Raw genomic sequence first — 18,793 nt, 5'->3', positions numbered from 1 at the left:
TAGAGAGAAATTTGTTTTAGAAATTTTCTGTAAAGCAAAAGGATTCAATAGAAAAACTGAATATTTTGATGGTTTTGATGCTGTAACTCATGGAACACCTTCATAGCAGGCAGTTTCCTGATCTGGACATCTTGATGCATCTGTAAAATGTTCAAGCAATCCATCATTTTTATTTTTCATCTTCAGCACAAGCGCCTCTGAGCCGCCGACCGCCAACATTAAGCCGACACCTGTGGTTGCCACRGSCAGCAAGCAACCGGTCAACCCCGGCAACAAACCGACACCCCGGGCGAGCATCAGACCGATGATAACACCYGTGCCGCCGCCAACACCCACCGCCACAGTCATGCCCACCACACAGGTGGAGACGCAGGAAGGTCGGTCCGTCTGCAAATAACTTTGATTCAAAAAGAGAAAACGAAGGGCTGCAGCTAAGTTATTCTGATGATTTACTGATTAGTTGGGTAAAAAAAAAAATTGGCATGTTCTGCTAATTTTTCACTTAAACTTCTTTAATACAAATGTAGAAATGCACACAAAAATGCAAGTAAACAATTTAATACATTTTCTGAATAAGTAAATAATTGAATAAAATTCAACAACAGGATTTATTTAGTGATTATTTGTAACTGAAATAAAGCTCCTTTTTTACTAATAGGAGTATAGCAAAAGGTGCTTAATATAAGGGAGGGTTTTTTAGCCAACACTATGCAATCGGAGGAGTTCTGCGTAAAACATATTTACCAACAAAAAAAATTTTTCATTTTAAATTCAAAATAAATAAATTTTTTTACTACAGTTTTGACTTATTTTTGCTGTTATTTCAGCAAATTGACTGTTTTTAGAGTCTTCACACTCCAGTTAATGAGTAGATAATTATTATTTCATTAATCGATTAATTATTTTAGCTCTAAAAAATCATTTTCTCCACCTGAACCTCTCCAACAGCCATGCAGTCTACCGAAGCGCCGCCGGTGGAGCATGTGACCGTGTACGGAAGCGCCAGCGGCTCCGTTCGCTCCGCCAGTCCCAACGTCCAGACCACCTTGGCGGGATCCATGCTGACCGTTCAGCAGACGCAGACTCAGGCCACGGCGTTCGTTCAGCCGACGCAGCAGCAGAGCGTCTCCCACCCAGAGCCGGACAATCGGGAGCCGTCGCCTGTTACGATCGAGCCCACGCCCAGTTCGCAGGTGGAATGGCCTTCAACATCCTCCTCCTCTTCCTCGTCTGTGTTCGGGACTGGTGAGACATTTGTTCTAAAAAATAATTTCTTTCTGGTATTACTTTTCTTTCAGTTTACCGTTCACCACAAAAGTATTTGCACCCTTTAGAATTACATAAATGTTTAATTTGTTTGAATAAAAGCTAAACTCTGGCTTCACATATCTCAAAACTTAAAAATACCTTAAAACTTTGCAGCATTTACTGGACTCGCCACCCCTAATTTATCTTTGCAAAATGCATCAACAGAGTCCAGAGTGAAATAAAACAAGCTGTGAAATCTGACTAATTGAGTTATAAATTGAATTGTTTCATTAAATTAATTTTTTTTTTCTTATGGAGATTTAATTTCAGGAAAATCTGGATTTTGTTTTTGTGTTTTGACCAATGCATTCCAGAGTTACAGCTGGTCACTCAGAATCAGTCAATTCTTTTTATCTATCACAGAAAGAAAACAAAATAATAAAGCTTGTGGCTGTAAGCACTTAGAACTGTATTGTGGCTGAAAATGTGTTATAAAAATAAAATTACCTCGCCTTACCTTATTGTGTAAATGATTTTTAATTATTTTTGCAATGAATTGCATTGAAATGGACCAAAAAGTTAATTCCACATTATATTACATTCATAAAACAAATAAATGGAAAAACAAACACTTCCCAAATCTGGAAAATGAAGAAATACACACACATTCAGATTAATTTGAATTAATTTTCATTTCTGCGGGTTACAAATGTATTGCATTAAATGTATGCATCCTGTTTATGTACACATCGTATTAATTGGACCTTTATTCCAGTTTCAGCGACACCTGGGACGTCGGCCATGTCCAAGAGACCTCGAGAGGAAGAGGAGAGCAGCGCTGCTGCGTTCACTGAGGTAGAGGCGACCCAGGAGGAACCCAGAGCTCCAGCGGCCAAAAAGCTGCGCATCATCCAGAGAGTGGGACCAGAGGTGAGGAGGAAGAGGGTTTCAATTTGACAACATGTTTGTCTGGTAGATTTATATTGGTGCTTGGAATCCTTGACTTTGCCCGAATTTCAATGAGGTGAGTCCAAGGTTCTGAAAGTGATTCATGTTCAAACTGCACAGTTTTGTAACATTTGATTAAAATCCTGAACTTTATTTACAGTTGAAACCAGATATTTTCAGTCGCCTAATAAAAAGACAGACATGGGGTTTTTTTTCTCATTTTCTAAAGTTAAATCAGACTAAATTTTTCTTGTTTTAGATCAGTTACAGTCACCAATTATTTATATTTGTTAGAGATTTTTTTTCTAACTTTGTTTGTTTAAGCATTTAATTTGAGCAGAAAATCCTGAACCTTAAAATGATTTGCTTGGTTTGTTTCAATTTAGTCAATAATTACTATTCCTAATGGCAATCGATGGCGTATTGGTTGTGATCTCAGGAGGAAGCGATGGCTGACGAGAGTGCAGAGAACGAGGGCGTGGTGCCATCAGAGGATGGAGCAGAAGCAAGCCAGGTTTGTATCAGATGATTCTAACTTGTTTTAAAAGTTTTTTTAATGTTTTTATTTATTACAAATACTGTCATTTAGAAATGCATTAAGGTTATATTTCTATATTTATGTTACATTGATATATTTCACCATGCAGACAGAGTTTTCAAACCTCGAGGAAGCAGAGGAAGATTCAGCCTCTCAGTCGGTCCCAGCAGAGCCGGCGGTCACCCCAAGTCAGAGTGAAACGCCTGACCAGCTGCAGCAGGAAGTCATCGTCATACTGACGGACTCTGAAAGCGAAGAGGAGGAGGAGGAAGAAGAAGAGGGAGAAGAGCAGGTGAAGTGCTGATTGAACATTGTTAAAGTCTCTTTTTATGAAATGTCCCCGATTCCTCTCATTGCTGCTTTGTAATGCTACAGGACTATGCAGAGGAGGAGGAGGAAGACGAGGAAGAAGAAGAGGAGGAGGAAGAGGAAGAAGACGAAGAAGATGAGGATGACGATGATGGGGGGATGGAGGAGGAAGGAGAGGAGAGCAACGAAGGAAGCGGCAATGGCAACGAAGTTTATGAAGGAGACGAGACAGAGGTTGGGACACCAGAACATAAATCTCGTTCTCATGAAATGATTCGTCATTAATCGCCCTCCCACATATTATTTTTCATTCCAACACTCAACCTTTACAGCTCATACTGTGTTGTTCCAGTGTCTGTTTTTCACTTGACCTTTCTGTCATAATTCTGCACTTTTGTCTAGATGATTAACTTTTACACTTTTGTTAGTTGCACATATTCAGTCGGATGAGTCAGCGTCTCAAAAGTGACATTTAACTCCCCTCTGAAAACAGAGACACACCAATCCGCTTCGTTGTTGTTTCCAATATTGGCTTTCGTACAAAAAGTCGTGTTTTTGCACCAGAATTACTTCAGTTTTTCTGCAGACTTTGAATAAAGGCTCAGAAGAGACGGCGTCTCCTAAATGACAAATAAAGAACAAGGATTCAGTATTTTTAGGACAAGTTCAGTTACACACATGTAACTATCGGTGAATTTCTTCTTATTAGAAGCGATAAAAATATTTTGAAGTGACAGAATATGTGAAGGGAGCTGAAGATTAGGGTGATGGCAGGGAGGCCTTTCTACTTCAACAAAGGAAAATAAAATGAATTGTATTTTTTTTTCATAGTTTGTTTCTGATATAATAGACAGGTGTGTCTCTAACAATGATAAACTTCTCGATTAAATGAAAATAATTCATTTATATAACATAATAAAGTGTCAGTTTACAACAAGTCGTCTCAAGGCACTGCACAAAAAGAATTGATAACATCTATTCTGTCAAGTTTAATTTGTATTCAAATTAGTTAAAAGAAATCCAGTTGATTGCATCAAGCCATTAACTTTTCAGCAATAAGCATTGAAAGTATTTTTTCTAGCTTTTGTGCAATATTATAAAAAATAAAAGACACGGTTTAACTATTTGACAGTAAAAATATCCAAAAAGCTGTCAGCATCTCCAAATCCTGCATACTTCATAGTCAGAAAGCACAAAATGACAACTTTGTTCAACCTTCCTGTTATCTGAAGCAATGCTTTATATTGCTCTCTTCTGGCCTAAAGAATTCTTAAAATGTATAAAATCCATCTGATGTTGACTCTTCTACTAGTAACATCATCCTCACTGAAGGGATTCTTTAAGGCGTATTAGATTTTTAGGTTTTGATCGATCAGTTCAGTTGATCAGCACAGGATTTCTTGGTGCATTTTTTAGTTTGTCTGTTTAAACAGATTTCTATTTACTTTTACACATCCATCACCTTTAAGAATGAATAATCCTTGTGAGGATTAAAGACTTGTCATTTTGATTCCTGGTTAAAGCTTTTTCCACCTACTGAAAGGCATCTTTGTTCAATGCAGTGAGTCAGTAATTTGTGTCTTCTGCTAAGCAATCATGTGCCAACTTCATTCACATTCACCCATCTTCCTCCCCTGTGTTTTTCCCCTTTCCTTCACTTCATTCAACATTTAATATCCATCATTTTTATATATTTATTTTTTCTTTTTCCTTGCTTTCTTTCATAATTTTCCTGCGTTCCTGCTCTTCCCAGGGAGCTGATGTCACCGACCCAGGCACTGAGACAGAGGAGAGCTTAGGGGCGTCAGACTCCACCCAGAGGCCCGCCGATTCCCAGACACCAAGCTGTAAGATCCAGGAAACCCTGTCGAAAACATGAACTGCGCAGATCTGATTCATACTCTCCACCGCGGCTTCTAATTAGTTATCTGCCACTTAGCGATGACTGGAAAAGACGTAAAACATCTGCTGGGGAGAAAAGGTGAAGCTGGCCAAAGTAAATCCTCTCCAACACAGGACGGTCGTTATTTTTCAAACTAATGTGGGGATTTTCTCTTATATGTTGACAACGGTCAGATATTCATATTTTTGTGCAAAGTATTGGCTTTGGTTAAAAGAAAAAAAAATTTCAAAACGTCCTGCTTTTTTATGAGATCTGACCTTAAAGGCAGTCAACTGTAGAAGCAGAAAGCTCAAAATCATTATCACTGACTAAATGTACTCATTATTTTTATTAAAGTATTTATGATTTAAGAATTTTCCTCCTTTGGATTAGTACGGAAAGAGAAAATAGTCTAGTGGAAAATGTATTCCCTCTTTTTATGTTTTTCCCAAATTATGAACGTTCCTTCAGCCTTCCATCTTTTCATCTGTCCATTCTACCTCTCCAGTTGGTGTTTATTACACGCGTCTATAATTAAAGCCTGACACTCATAGTGAACTTTTGTATTTGCATTTTAAAATATTAACCACAAATTGCATGAAAAACTGGAGGATTAAGTCTCAGACAAATGCCCAGAAACCCTAAATCTGATTAGATTTTTATATTATTTAATAACTATGTAAAATAAAGAAGTAATTAATTTGAGAATACTCCAAGAAACAAAATCTAGTTAAGTTGGAAAACGTCTTAAAAAAAATAAAATAATGTTTTTAGGTCTGCTATGGATTTTTAAAAAATCTTTCAGTATAGATACATAACAGATAATCCATATTTGTAAAAACAAAATCTACAAATACTCGAGTCCCTGTTTTAAAACACTCATAACTGCCTAATTTTATGGGCAATAATAAGCACAGTGGAAACCCTCTTGGCTGATATCTACAGTTTCCCTTATCTCTGTTCTATAGCCAATCAACTTCAAGGAAACGAATGCCGCTCTTGGATTGGCTTCTTTGTAAGCGCCAATTCAGGAGCTTGCAAGCAATTTGGAAACTGTTTCAACTTTCCAAGTTGATGTTTTAAATATTTTACATATGTTTCAGATATATTCTGTGCAAAAAATCCACCGGAGGTCTACTGTACCATTTTTGTTTCTACTTTGTCTTTTAAGTTTGCTACTTTCAGCACCATATATTCTATTTTTTTCCTTGTTTACCATGATTAGCAGTTTAATACTTTCATTGAATGTTAGCAGCTTGTTTTAATTCCATATGAAATGTTTCAGTTGAGGGAAGCCCAATGGAGGCCTTGTCAACAGAACAGCCAATCACAAGCTCCGGAGCGAGAATGCCCCAGTCGCCACGGCGACCTGTGCAGCAGCTTCTGCCCCAACTCAACATCCATCCCGCTCAGTCTTCAGAACTGGGACCATCTGCTCAGGTGCGTACACTGCGAGCGTCTCTGTAGAAGATCTGTTGGGTGTTTTTGTTTCTCCTCTAACCGGTTTTGTGTCTCCAACAGCGAATCCGTCGGCAGTCAGTGGGCCGACTCAATCCTGGCATGGCCAGCAATGCGGTAAGTCACTTTTTATTTTATTAGACGTGCACCAAATTGGCCTGTCACAGTAACTCATTTTATTGGACAATAAATTGTCCCTGTAGTTATTTTTTTATTTAAGACCATTTTTAAATATATTGATAATGGTATAATAATGCAAGTTTGTCCTCTTAAAGACCAATAAACTGTAATTTTGTAAAGAACTCTGAATGTTAGAACTGAGATATTTTAAACATCCAAAACAAAACGTAATAAAAAAAATTCAATTAAATGGAAATAAAAACACACAACCAAAACCATAAATAAAGTAGATTATGAAGTCTCCATAAACAAATTGTCCTTCAAAAAATATTAATCGTCAGAATAGAAATTATCAAGATCATTTTAATTTATCGTGAAATTAATTAATTGCTTCTTGTGACAGGCTTAGCACCAAATAAACTTTGTTCTCCTATTTCCAGTTTTTGTCTCTAAATTTATTTTTAGTGCCATTCAAAATATTTTCTAGCTATCCTGCTATTATTTACATTAGAGGCAAATAGGCTGCCACTAATGAATATTTTACTAATTGATTCACCTATTGGTTGTTCTGACGATCATATGAAGTCTGGAGTCAAAAGTTTAGCTCTCTCTCGCTTTCTCGCAGCTGAAATAAATCAGACATGTGGAAAATGCAGTTTCCTTTTTAAAAGTTTTCTACATCTCTGTGCTTTCCTGCACTTCATTTCAAAATATCGATTCTGCAGCTAACCAGTGGAAAGTCACTGGATCACGAATCTGCTGCCCTGATAACACATTATAATGGTGCTTTCACTGATCAGGAAATATATTTTTGAGTGTTCAGCCAGGAATTTTTAGTTGGCTTAAATGTGATTAGGCTTTGTTATTGTTGTAAATTTGTTGTTTTTGTGTGATTATCAGCATTAAATTGTATTTTTCTTGCTCTCCAGCAGCATTTCTTTGAAGAAGACGACAGGATGGTTCCCAGCATTCCCACTCTGGTTCCCCCTCTCTCAGAAGGCTTTGACCAGGCTATCCAGTACGTCTCGAAAAGCTGTAGAATATACATCTGTTGCAACTAACCATTATTTGAATATTCAATTATTCTGACAAGTAATCGGATACAAAAAATTGGCATATTCTGCTGATTTTTCATTTAACCCAATAAGCCTTTTTTAGACAATGTTACCAATACAGTAAAATAGGCAAATAAATAATTCTGTTCTTTTTTTAAATAAGAAAAACTTTTTATTACGTATAATGCAATAACAGTCTGTTGGTGAACTCTTGACAATTTTCAGCTTTAGTTTTAGTTCATGTTGTTTCATTTTGTTTTCATCTTCAGTTTTAGTTCATTTTGTTTCATCTTGTTTTCAGTTTTAGTTCATGTTGATTCATCTTGTTTTGTTGTCAGTTCTCCTCAGGTTGCTGGAGTCCCTCGCTTCAGGTTTGGTCTTTCAGAAGACGTGCCTCAGACCAGCTCCTCCTCGCACTCTGACCTCGGCCAGCTCGCCTCGCAAGGAGGTAATCCATCACACATTTAAAAATAAATTACACAAAAAAAAATAGTGATTTAATACAACAAAGCAATAAGAATGGGATCTTCTTTGTTTTTTAATGGTGAAATAATTATTTTCTCCAGGTCTTGGGATGTTTGAAAGTCCTCTGTTCTTGGCGACTCATGAGGAAGAGTCGGGAGGCCGCAGCGTTCCCACCACTCCACTGCAAGCTGCAGCTCCAGGTAACTCGCTCAGTCTGACACGAAGACATTCATTCATTTATCTCGACCCTTTTCATAAATACAACCAACTGTTTCAGATTCTGGAGTCTCTGCCGTTTGTAAAGATAAAGTTTCCTTTTATCTCCAGTAACTGTCTTCTCGGAGGCTGCACAGTCTGACACAACGGAGCTCGCCCCGCAGTCGGTTCCCATGGTGAGCACGTCCACGCCAGGCCTGGTGCTGCCAGGAACCGCCGGGGCCGGGGAGCAGAGAGAGATCTTCCTGGAGCCAGACACGGAGAGGTGATTTTTTTTTTTGTTTTCTTCACGGTTTCCACACCACCTTAAAGCATCTTGGAGTCCTAATTTGATAAACTACATTGAGAGTTTTAAAAATTACTTTTCTTTTCACACTATGACCATAACTTTACATATTGTTTGCGTCATTCTTTGGCTTTTTTTGTTTGTTTGTTTTTTTTGTTCTTATGCATGCATTTAGTCGCTCCACGTCTCGTCTTGTTTGTTTTGTTTTTTGCAACCAAACAACAAGACCCACAATGCAGAGCAGCAGGAAACAGATTAATTCTGTAAACACTAAAACTGCCACTTGGGTGGAACATATTTACAAGTTTTTTTAAAATGCATATTGTATAAACATTTATGCATGCATTTATATTTTGTAGACATTCTTTGTACAGTGTTTAATTATTGCTCTGAGTATCTTGTTCTTTCAGCAAATGGCCTTTTTTTCTGTTCACTCCAGTTAATGATTAATCAATTACTAAATTAGTTCACGATTATTTCAATAGTCGGTTCATCACAATGAATCCGACAAATTGTTTCTGCCCTGATATAAAACATTGGTAAAATCTGGAAGTGCATTGATTTACCTGCACCAATCTCCTCGGTCGACACTTGCATGCGAAGCCGATCTCATCTCCCTCAGCAAAGGTCTAAAAATCAACCTCTGTCCTCTCTTGCCCTGCTGTGAGAGAAGTTTGACTGATAGACCAGGTCATGACTGCATGTTTGCAGTTAACAATACCCTTTGTTGCCAACTCGGTGTTATTTGCTATATTTAGCAACATTTCAGACAAAAATAAAATGGGTATCGGCCAAAATCAGAATCAGCAGGTCAGGTTTTTAAAGATCAGCAATCGCCGATTGGCCAGAAAACTGCACTCAGTGCATCCCTAGTAGAAACGATCTTTAAAAGTTTAAGCTTCCTGGAAAACACAGCAGTGGTGGAAGATTTCCAGCTGTGATCCTACATGTTTATTTTTTCCAGGCCCAGTGCTGAAGCGTCTCTGGATGCTGTGATGTCACAGGGAGAGGAGGAGCCGAGCCAGCTGTCTGACAAGGCCAACCTTCCCTCCACCAGCCAGGAGCCTTCCTCCAGCTCTGCAGGTAAATCCTTAAAACTCATCCATGATGGCCGTCTGGGATACCAGGTGAGACCGATGTGATTATAAATGTCTGATCTCTGCAGATACAATCCCTAAACCCGCTCGTCCCGGACAGCTCAGACAGCTGCAGCGCTTTCAGGACAGCCGTGGAGGTCGGATGAAGAGAGGAGGTAACAACTTTATTGTTCCTGGTGGTTCTAAAGAACTTTGTAAGCTGAAGAAAATTGAAAACAGTCACAAAATTTTCACATTTGGTCTTTATTGCCCTCCAATTTTCCTTAAAAACAAAATTGTATGTTCACACTTATTTATGCACAAACAGTGTTTTTAATAAAATGTTGCCTCATTAACCAAAACTGCCAGGAGATGATATGCAGGCACAACATTGACTAATACTTGGTAACTGTACAGAATCTACATCATTGTTGAACTTTGTCTTCCACAGGTCAAACCTTCCCTCCCCGTGGCTTCCATGGGAGACGATTTCTGAGATGAAGCGCTAATCAGAACTAATTCCTAACTGGAGGCGACGCCATTCAACTTTCAGATCTGCATTCATCCATGTTCTTGTTCTAGATTTTGTTAATTTGAAATTTTTTTTAAATTCATGTTGATGCTGTGATGCTGTGTTTTAATCAGAAAATAAAACTGTTTGAAATTAGCCCGTGCTCCTTTGTTTGTTGTTTTATTTTTCCAGTTAGGATTTCTTTGGGCATCTGAAGAAGTTGTCGGTTTTCGGCGACACATTTGCTCTCGGAGCGGTGACGACAGGTCGGTCGTCGTGCATCCTCACGTTGTATGCCGTCGCTGCAAAACATTAGGTGTGGCTTGGTCAACATATTCTGTGAATAGATGCATTTCAGCGTATTTTTTCATGCTGGTGGAAGTTTCCATTTCTTAAAGGATGCTTTACACTCCACATTTAACGATCTGTACATCTGCTTAGCATCCCTCATTAAACGCGCTGGACGTAATGTCAAGGTTTTTAACTCCTTTGAAGTTTAGCTTGCTAATATAAACAAAATAGATGTAGAAAAACACATTTGCTGCTTACAAATATTCAAGTTTTGTTTGAAAAATCTGTGCCTACCCAATGATTTAACAGTGGATATCTAGAAATGAAGCTAAATCTGTCAAAATAGTGATAGTGACAGATTTTGACTCTGATTAGTTGAGAGCCAATGCTGAATCGACTTGACATTCAATTTAAGATTTTTAAATATCTACATCTATTTATATCGTATTTTTGCAGCAACACTCTGCATTTTATTGGGATTTTGTAATAGACCCACAAAACCTGAAGATGGATGTGAAGTAAAACCAAAAGGAAAAGTTATTTACAAAATATGCTTGCCTGGGTGAATATTTTCAAAGTTTCTTTAAAAATGTGGAATATATGTATTAAAGAATATTTACATGTAAATTCATGGGATTATAGTTAAGTGACTAATTTCCATCTCTAGTCCCATTATCAGGTTTGATGTTAAAGTACAATAATAAGGGATAAAAACCACAAAATGACACTCCAAAATAAGAAACTCATTAAACAACTTCAAATGTTTATAACTTTCCATATCATCAATGCTGCTAGTTTTTACGATATTCTTTGACATTCCTTCCATCTAAATGTAAAAAGATTCACCCATTCTTTGACAAATAGCTTAATCTCTGTCAGACAGGATGGAGAACATCTGAGCATCCATTTTCCACTCACCACACATTCTCTTATATTTAGATCTGGACTTTTCACTGAGCCAATCTAACACATTAAGATGCTTTCATTGCTTTTGTTTTATACAACCAAATAAAACGGGTGCATAAAGTTTTCTTCTTCGTGTTGGTCTATCAAAAAATCCCAATTTAAATAACGGAAAATGTGAAAAAGTTAAATATTATAAGATGCTGTGTTTCTGACTTACATCTTGAGAAGATCACGTATTTGTACCCCTCTGGGTTTCTGTTGGTTGGCACGGAAACTGCTGCTGTGATGGTGGAGGGGAAGCCTTTCCAGGATCTACGGATGTTTATTGCTGGCTCCAAAACGGAAACTGCAAGGAGGTGGAAAATGAGAATTGGTCAGTTCTGCAGTGAGATTGGATCTGAAGTTCAGGTCCATTCTGCCGAGTTAAATGTTAAAAAGGATTGTTAATCCCTCTTGAACGTTAGTATCTAAACTTTGCCGCTTCCTTTAGAAATATTTAGTGACCGACCAATGCATGTGCCAACCAAATGCACCACAATGCAGGTCAGCAAATCCTCTCATCTCATTGGGTACTTTCTCATGAGTTGAAATCTCCCTAAAATTGATAATTCTGTTATTACTATTGACGTATTGAGCAATAATAATAATAATAAACATTCATGCTTCAAAAATATTTATTGAATCCATATCTTTAAAATATTTGTTCTTATTTTGAAGCCTTAATTTGCGCCGTACCTGCTTGACGGACCAGTCGAGCGCGAACGGTATAAACAGGCACGTTGGCCGTTTTTCCGCATTTGGGACTGGTGCCAAACTGGTATGAATATTTCTGAACTGTTCCCCCTGTAAACAAAACAAGCAAACAAAAACATTTTTGAAAGAAATTACAGAGAAAAATATTGAAACGCTTTAGAATAATTTGATTACCTCTCTTGAAGAAGTAAACAGACTCTTTCCTGCTGAGGTACTGCGGCACAGACAGGGCAGCAGTGACGTGGCCCTGCAGCCCGTCAAAGCCCGTTTTAACCACTTTCGGATAACCCGGGTCCAGAGCATCATTTTCGAACCTCCAGTATTTTCCTCCCTGCAAATTTACAACAAACAAGAAAATGTTATAACTGTTCATTAGAGAGTTAAGAAATTTAGGCTTCTTGCGCTTCCATTTTGTTGGACGTGTCATCAGAGGAAAGAAGTTCATAACTGTGAAGCAGACTGGAAAGTTTGTAGTTTTAAATCTTTGCTTTTTCTTCTTCTTTCATTTAGCATCTCTAAATTTGGGGAATCCCAGATGCAAGTCTTTTCTATACCAACTTAGCACTTATGCTTATTTTTCTTTGCTAAATAGTTCAAACTTAGTCAAATTTGAAACAAAAACGATTTGATTTAAACCATTACGTTGTTGCTCTGACTATATGTTTAGTGTTGTAGGTGAACCTCCACCCCAGTCTCAAGTGTCTTACGCAGTAATCGTTGATTAATAATCGATTAATCGGTAACTGGAGTACGGACTCAAAAAAAAAATAGATTTGCTGAAGGAACAACACACTCAGATCAGTAATTAAACTAAAAATGCAAACAATATGTAAATATTTTGCATTTGAGATAAAATAAAGGTTGATCTGTAAATATTTTCTACCCACTCAAGTTCATAGTTTTAGCTTCACCTGGTTCAAATTATGTAAAAATGAAAATATTTTATTAAGCACCTTTTGCTATCCAATCATTAACCAGTTAATCTAAAAAATAGTCAACATATTAGTCCAAAAGAGTATTGATGTTAAGTCAAGTTTTTCACATTTTTTAGCTACATATGAATCATTTGCTACAAATGATCAAACATGCACTAAAGCAATGTTATTGCATTTTAGGCAATAAAATGTTTATTTTCTTAATTAAAAAAATGAATTGAATTGTTTATTTGTATATTTTAATGTACTTCTAAATGAATCTCTTTGCAGGATGCTGTTATGAGGCGTCTCACCTTGAAAATGTAGGTTTTGCCCTGACAGTTGCAGCGAGTGAACACGGTGTCGATGGGTGAGGGAACGCCCCACACCGCTGTGATTCCTTTGGGTGAACTCGGCACCAGGTTTCTGTCCAGAACCCAGAAGTGATGGCCTGTAATAATAACAATACTAAATGAAGAAGGTATAACAGCCCTCCATGCAAATTGCATAGTTAATTGATGCGTTTCTTTGTTGAGAACTGATGTGAATTAGTGTATGTAAATAAACCAAATAAATAAACCAAAACTACCTATAAGTAACTTATCAGCACAATGTAGGAGGAAAATAATCTGCCAGTAGAAGAAATTTTAACTAATAATAAAATGTCTTGTATGTCTTATTCCACATTACTTCACTTTTAAGCAGTACTTTTTCATCTACATTAAGGAATTATTGACTTAAAATAATCTCCTATGTCGAGCTAAAAAGTTACTTGTGATTTAGTTTTCTTATTTCAAGTGCATTAAGATATTTACACTAGAAACGAGTGCAAGCAGGATCATACTTGGTAGGATTTTGTATTTTTGCGGTGTAAAACATCTTACTCCAGATAACTGTGAACAGATTCCAGCTTTTTGACACTGACCTCTGAAAACCACCATTGTGCCGTTCCTCAGTGTGGTGATCCCACTGACCGGGCGCCSGCTGCACAGGTTTGTGTCATCGCTGTCATCTGGAGGACAAATGAGGACGTTGTTGAAGAAAAGATCAAAACACTGCAGCAGGAAACATGGGTTATTTTTATTCCTGAATTACCATTAAATTGAAAGCAGGGCGCTATTAGTTTCATATTTTTTGCAGAGTTACATTAAATGCAAAGTCTTTTTAAAAGGAAAAAATAAGGAACTTTTAATACATTGAGCTACAGACACTGCTTTGATGCGACTCTGGATTATGAATGTCTAAACTGTGGTACAAGGTCCTCTGCTGGGGCCCAGGCTCACAGTAGAGGTACACAGAGAAGGTAAATTTGAATGACTAAACCTAAAGTAGAGCTAATAAGCACTTATAGTCAAAAATATGTTGTTCAAGCACATTGATCTGCATCTTTTCAAATAGGGGTTCAGTTGTGTGCTATATTTCCTAACTTCTGAAGTCAAATCTTGAAAGTTGAAATAATGGATCAGCTTGTTAAATCACGAACTGACTGAAATCAGAGGTAGATAGAGAAGTAAAAAATTGCTCTCGAGTAAGAATAGTACTATTTCAACATATTTTTACCCAAGTAAAAGTAAAAAGTAGCCATCCAACAAAATTACTTGAGTAAAAAAGTGTTTGGTAAAAAGTCTGATCAAAACATCAATCATTTAATATTTAACAATTACATCATCAGACAGAACAAAACTGYATCTTATTTACAAAATAACTAAAACATTTTTCTAATGTATAAAACTAACAAAATCTGCAGGTGAGTGTCTGGTGAATCTTTGGTTAAAATATGTTTTTCATTCAGGAAAGTTACTCACAGTGAGTAGAGTATCCAGAAATTTTACTCAAGTAGCGATGCTAATGAATAAAATTATTCAAGTAAAGGTAAAAAAAAAAACAGCGTGGTAAGAACACTCCTGAAAGTACATTTCTGCCAAAACGTTACTCAAGTAAATGCAGCTACCTGACTACAATCAACCCATCCATAGAATCGAACTTGCCTGAAACATTAATTAGGCGAAATGATCTTAAAAAAAAAAAGAAAGAAATTTAGCAACAGATGAGAAACAAAGTCATAGATATATTTGATTTTCCAGTCAAGGACAGTGAGAGCCRTTATCCACAAATAGAGAAAAATGGTAACCATTCATCCAGTAAAATTTACTCAAATGAGGTAAAAAAAAAAAACAAAAAAAAAACTAATTACCTAGGTCAGTTTGGAGAGCTTTTCCCCTTCCTAAATAAAAGCTTTAAACTTTCTTCCCTAGAGGAAGAATAAAAACCAACAGAGCTCATAAAACCTGCTGCTAGCAGCTGCAATGAATATTTAACACAAATTGGAAACATCCGTCTCTGAGACAGAATCACGCCCGTGGAACAAGTTAGTGCTTCATTAAAACATGTCTTCATTGTGTAAAATGTGTTCTTACCTCCTTGGTAATCTTTCAGGTTGTCTGTAATCTGGGTTTGTGGGTCCAGAGGCTTGGGCTCAGGTTTAGAGGTGGGTGATGCTTTGGACGGGTCCGGTTTGGAGTCGGGTTCAGACGTGGGAGGATCAGCAGTTGTTTCATCTGGATAAACACCGTCACTGGTGTTGTCCGGGCCAGCCGCTGTGGATGAGAGCAAGTCGTCTCCAGCTGGGGTGAGAGTGGCGTCTGAAACGTCTTGCAGGACATCAGGAGAGCTGGTTGTGATGCTTTCTGGGCTGCTCTCTGTGTTTGGGCTTGAAGTGGTTTCCTCATTAACTGAAGCCAATGTTGATGAGCCCGGAGTTGTGGTGAGCTGGGAGTTTTCCAGCTCTTCCATTAAGTCCTTTGCGTTGGTGGGGCTGACCTCTGGTGTGTCTGAGGGGGAAATCTCCATCTCGGTCTCTGTAGCTCYGGACGAAGCAGTCGGTTCAGTTTSTGGCTCTGAGGTCGATGAAGGGTCAACCATTGGTGGTTCAGAGGGAACCAGAGGAGTCGTTGCTTGATCCGGGTCGACACTTGTCGGTTCTGTAGGGTCTTGARATGGGGAAACRATGACAATTTAACAGGACTGTAACTAGTGGTTATTTTARCTAACGATTATTTTCACAATTAACTAATCAGATTWAAAAAAGTTACCACATTGTGCACATTTTTCMTTTAACCTTCTATGCAATGTTAAAAATACATKTTTAAAATCCTTTAAATAAGAAAATTWACAGTTTATTGGCTAMAACACAGTAACATAGCTTTCCTTTAGTGCAGGAGTGTCCAAAGTGTGGCCTGGGGAGCCACATTTGGACATTGCGGCCATTTGTGGGCCCTGAAATGATTTTGTTCGGCCCCTGACAACAAGTCAAGAATGGTAAAAAAAAAATCTGGCTTACAAAATAGAAAGCAATAGATGACCCCAAAAATTTGGAAATTATTATTATTTTATTTTTAAGAAGGTAACAGTCTGTAACATTTATGTTTTGGATCCTCAATAATACACAGATTTCATAAAAGGTGTGTTTATTGTTACGCAGGTAAAAATCAAACATCTGATTTAACRAATTTTGTGGCCCGTTTACATTTGCCAGTTTTGTCCCTCAGGACAAAAAGTTTTGACACTACAGCAAAAAAACTTAAAAATACTTCTAACCTCAACATGTCAAAAGCTCAGTTCTAGATTAACTAATTAATTTAAAAAGCAAARGGTGCTTAATTGGAGATTTTACTTTTTTTTATTTTATAGAAAAATAGTTCTGTRATGGTTCTGGTGTGAAACAAAAGATGGATGTGTTTAAATCCACCTTACGGTCACTGTTAAGTGCAGTGTAGGTTCTGTGATGCTGTGGGCCCAGTTGTTTCCCAATATCTCTGGATCTGAACACTGAACATCACACACCTGTGCTTCCAGTCGTAATTGCTGCCAAAGTAAAAATGTCATCCACAGGCGTCGGCTCTGTACTGAACTGTGGATCGTCTCTAACCAGAGTCGGTTCTGTCGGGATTTCGTCSAAAGGCTCAACTGGAGTCAGTCCATCACCACTGCTGACCTCTGGGGTTGGAGACGCCTCCGGTTGCACATCTCCATTGGTGGACAAGTCGTCATTCGGAAAAATCTCAGCAAATATATCTACCAGGGAGAGGTTCATACTGACTGTTATTGTTGTGTCTGGAAAAAGTGGTTTTCTAAACTCGTCATGATGTTTCTGCTCACCATCGCCATTGTCAAGATCCRTGGGTGGGTACGGTGTCGAACTGTCTGGAGTAAATGAGCTGTCATCTGCAGATGAATTGGAAAAAATYTGAAAAATTATTTAATCAAAATCTGGACAGACATGCCAGGATTTTCCATCTCCARGAAGCAGAAGAGAGAATTTGCTGCAAAAACACAAACATATTTTTGTCTAACTTCTAGTGCAATTATATTTGTACACTTGAAATAAGACAAAATTAACTTACAAGTAACTCTTCAGCAAGATATAGGAGCTTGTTTTAAGAAAATAATTTCTTAGTATATATTTTWAAAACTGCTGGTTCCAATTGCAGATTATTATCGATTTTACAAACCAGTGRAACTATTAATTTTTCATTAAATAAAACATAAAACATACTTCTATATCTTGCTGAAAAGTTACTTGTAAGTTAGTTTGCCTTCTTTCATGTACTAGGAAAGTTTGCATCGGAAATTAGTCAAAAATACTACTAAGTATAAGCTTTTGCGTTTTTACACTGTATATGAAACGGGGTTTTATTTTTATTTTTTTTTAAATGTTATAGATGGGACGTTTGTCAAAACATCTTTATTTATCCCTCAAATTAATTCTGTTTAGTCAAAAAGTTATTTCCCCTGACATTCATTTATTGGCATATAAGTTATAGTTATGCTGTGCTTTACRGTTGATGGTTACTATAGCAACCACTGCTGCTAGGGGAGGCGCTAGCAACCCCACTTTTTCTGTTGTTTCTCTTTAYCCAGTTGTTACTACTTGTTAGGATTTTTGCAGTGTTCCTGACTCCTTCAAAAAGGGGCAAGGATATATTATATAACTATTCTTCATGTTTAATTCTGCGGTTTCCTTTTATGCGACTGAACGTGAGTCCAGCTTTCCTCCACTCATAACGACACCGCTGCCCTGTGTTTCCTTTGGCTCCTGAGGCCGACGCTCTTGGCTTGTTCTGCTGGCTCTCGGCCCTTCAAAGAAAGCCCCATTGGCAGAGCTTCAATCGGCTGGATGGGCACATCTCCCTGCTCAGTTTCACTCGGAAATAAAAGTTCAGCTCCTGACATTTACTCACATGGTGCTTAAAATGTGAGTTTCAGGTCTGTAGCTGGAGAAACAAAGCGCAAAATGCGGAGGTGGGTAGAAACTAGCTACATTTACTTGAGTAACTTTTTAGGAAGCAAAGAGGAGCTTAGTTTTTACTCGCTTAAATAAAATTTCTAAATACTCTATCCACTGTGAGTAACTTTGCTGAGTTAAGAAAAAACAAATAATTCATGGAGTACAAACACAGTTACAGATTGAGCTAACGTAAACTTTGTTTTCTAACGTTATTTYCTCCCTGCTGAGCCTGCGGGCACCGGAAATACTTCACCTTATTTTAACTTACAGTGTATTTGTATTATCAACTGTAAATTATCGTTTTCGTAGGTATTATTTTATGATTTGGAAAAGTGTTACCTGAATCTGCTATAATGTAATCATGTTATTTATTTTTTATTTATTTTAGYCTATTAAATATAATTTGAACAGAATGTTACATTTTTGTCTGTCGGATGAAATCATTTTAAAATATTAAATCAGATGTTCTGATCAGTCACTCAGTACTTTTAACTAGATTTTTTTTCTCCCTTATTAATTTTTTTTTTTTT

General features: G+C 37.4%; 2 protein-coding genes across 3 annotated transcripts in view; one reads left to right on the top strand and one right to left on the bottom strand.

Moving 5' to 3' along the window:
• Window positions 1-10,145, top strand: part of tprb (translocated promoter region b, nuclear basket protein) — a 27,843-nt gene extending 17,698 nt beyond the window's left edge. The window contains exons 36-51 of one of the 2 annotated variants that reach the window (XM_008415160.2): window positions 187-377; window positions 949-1,245; window positions 2,024-2,178; window positions 2,636-2,710; window positions 2,844-3,026; window positions 3,110-3,277; window positions 4,797-4,890; window positions 6,211-6,365; window positions 6,447-6,500; window positions 7,436-7,521; window positions 7,897-8,006; window positions 8,125-8,223; window positions 8,351-8,504; window positions 9,490-9,608; window positions 9,691-9,777; window positions 10,053-10,145. In XM_008415160.2, the coding sequence (XP_008413382.1) occupies window positions 187-377; window positions 949-1,245; window positions 2,024-2,178; window positions 2,636-2,710; window positions 2,844-3,026; window positions 3,110-3,277; window positions 4,797-4,890; window positions 6,211-6,365; window positions 6,447-6,500; window positions 7,436-7,521; window positions 7,897-8,006; window positions 8,125-8,223; window positions 8,351-8,504; window positions 9,490-9,608; window positions 9,691-9,777; window positions 10,053-10,102 (2,077 nt within the window). In that variant the 3' untranslated portion in view covers window positions 10,103-10,145. Of the gene's footprint in view, window positions 1-186; window positions 378-948; window positions 1,246-2,023; window positions 2,179-2,635; window positions 2,711-2,843; window positions 3,027-3,109; window positions 3,278-4,796; window positions 4,891-6,210; window positions 6,366-6,446; window positions 6,501-7,432; window positions 7,522-7,896; window positions 8,007-8,124; window positions 8,224-8,350; window positions 8,505-9,489; window positions 9,609-9,690; window positions 9,778-10,052 lie in introns of both variants that reach the window. The other variant, XM_008415159.2, reaches the window with a different exon arrangement.
• prg4b (proteoglycan 4b) overlaps window positions 9,846-18,793 on the bottom strand; it is an 11,533-nt gene continuing 2,585 nt past the window's right edge. Inside the window, exons 4-12 of the mRNA XM_008415157.2 lie at window positions 17,135-17,233; window positions 16,820-17,050; window positions 15,394-15,966; window positions 13,902-13,988; window positions 13,291-13,427; window positions 12,237-12,393; window positions 12,045-12,152; window positions 11,527-11,655; window positions 9,846-10,414 (exon numbers count right to left, since the gene is read on the bottom strand). Coding sequence (XP_008413379.2) covers window positions 10,305-10,414; window positions 11,527-11,655; window positions 12,045-12,152; window positions 12,237-12,393; window positions 13,291-13,427; window positions 13,902-13,988; window positions 15,394-15,966; window positions 16,820-17,050; window positions 17,135-17,233 — 1,631 coding nt within the window. The 3' untranslated portion in view covers window positions 9,846-10,304. The remainder of the gene's footprint in view (window positions 10,415-11,526; window positions 11,656-12,044; window positions 12,153-12,236; window positions 12,394-13,290; window positions 13,428-13,901; window positions 13,989-15,393; window positions 15,967-16,819; window positions 17,051-17,134; window positions 17,234-18,793) is intronic.

Source organism: Poecilia reticulata, linkage group LG8 (assembly GCF_000633615.1).
Source record: "Poecilia reticulata strain Guanapo linkage group LG8, Guppy_female_1.0+MT, whole genome shotgun sequence".
NCBI lineage: Eukaryota > Metazoa > Chordata > Actinopteri > Cyprinodontiformes > Poeciliidae > Poecilia > Poecilia reticulata.
Note: the sequence above shows the minus strand (reverse complement) of the source record. Positions and strands in the feature narration are given on the sequence as shown.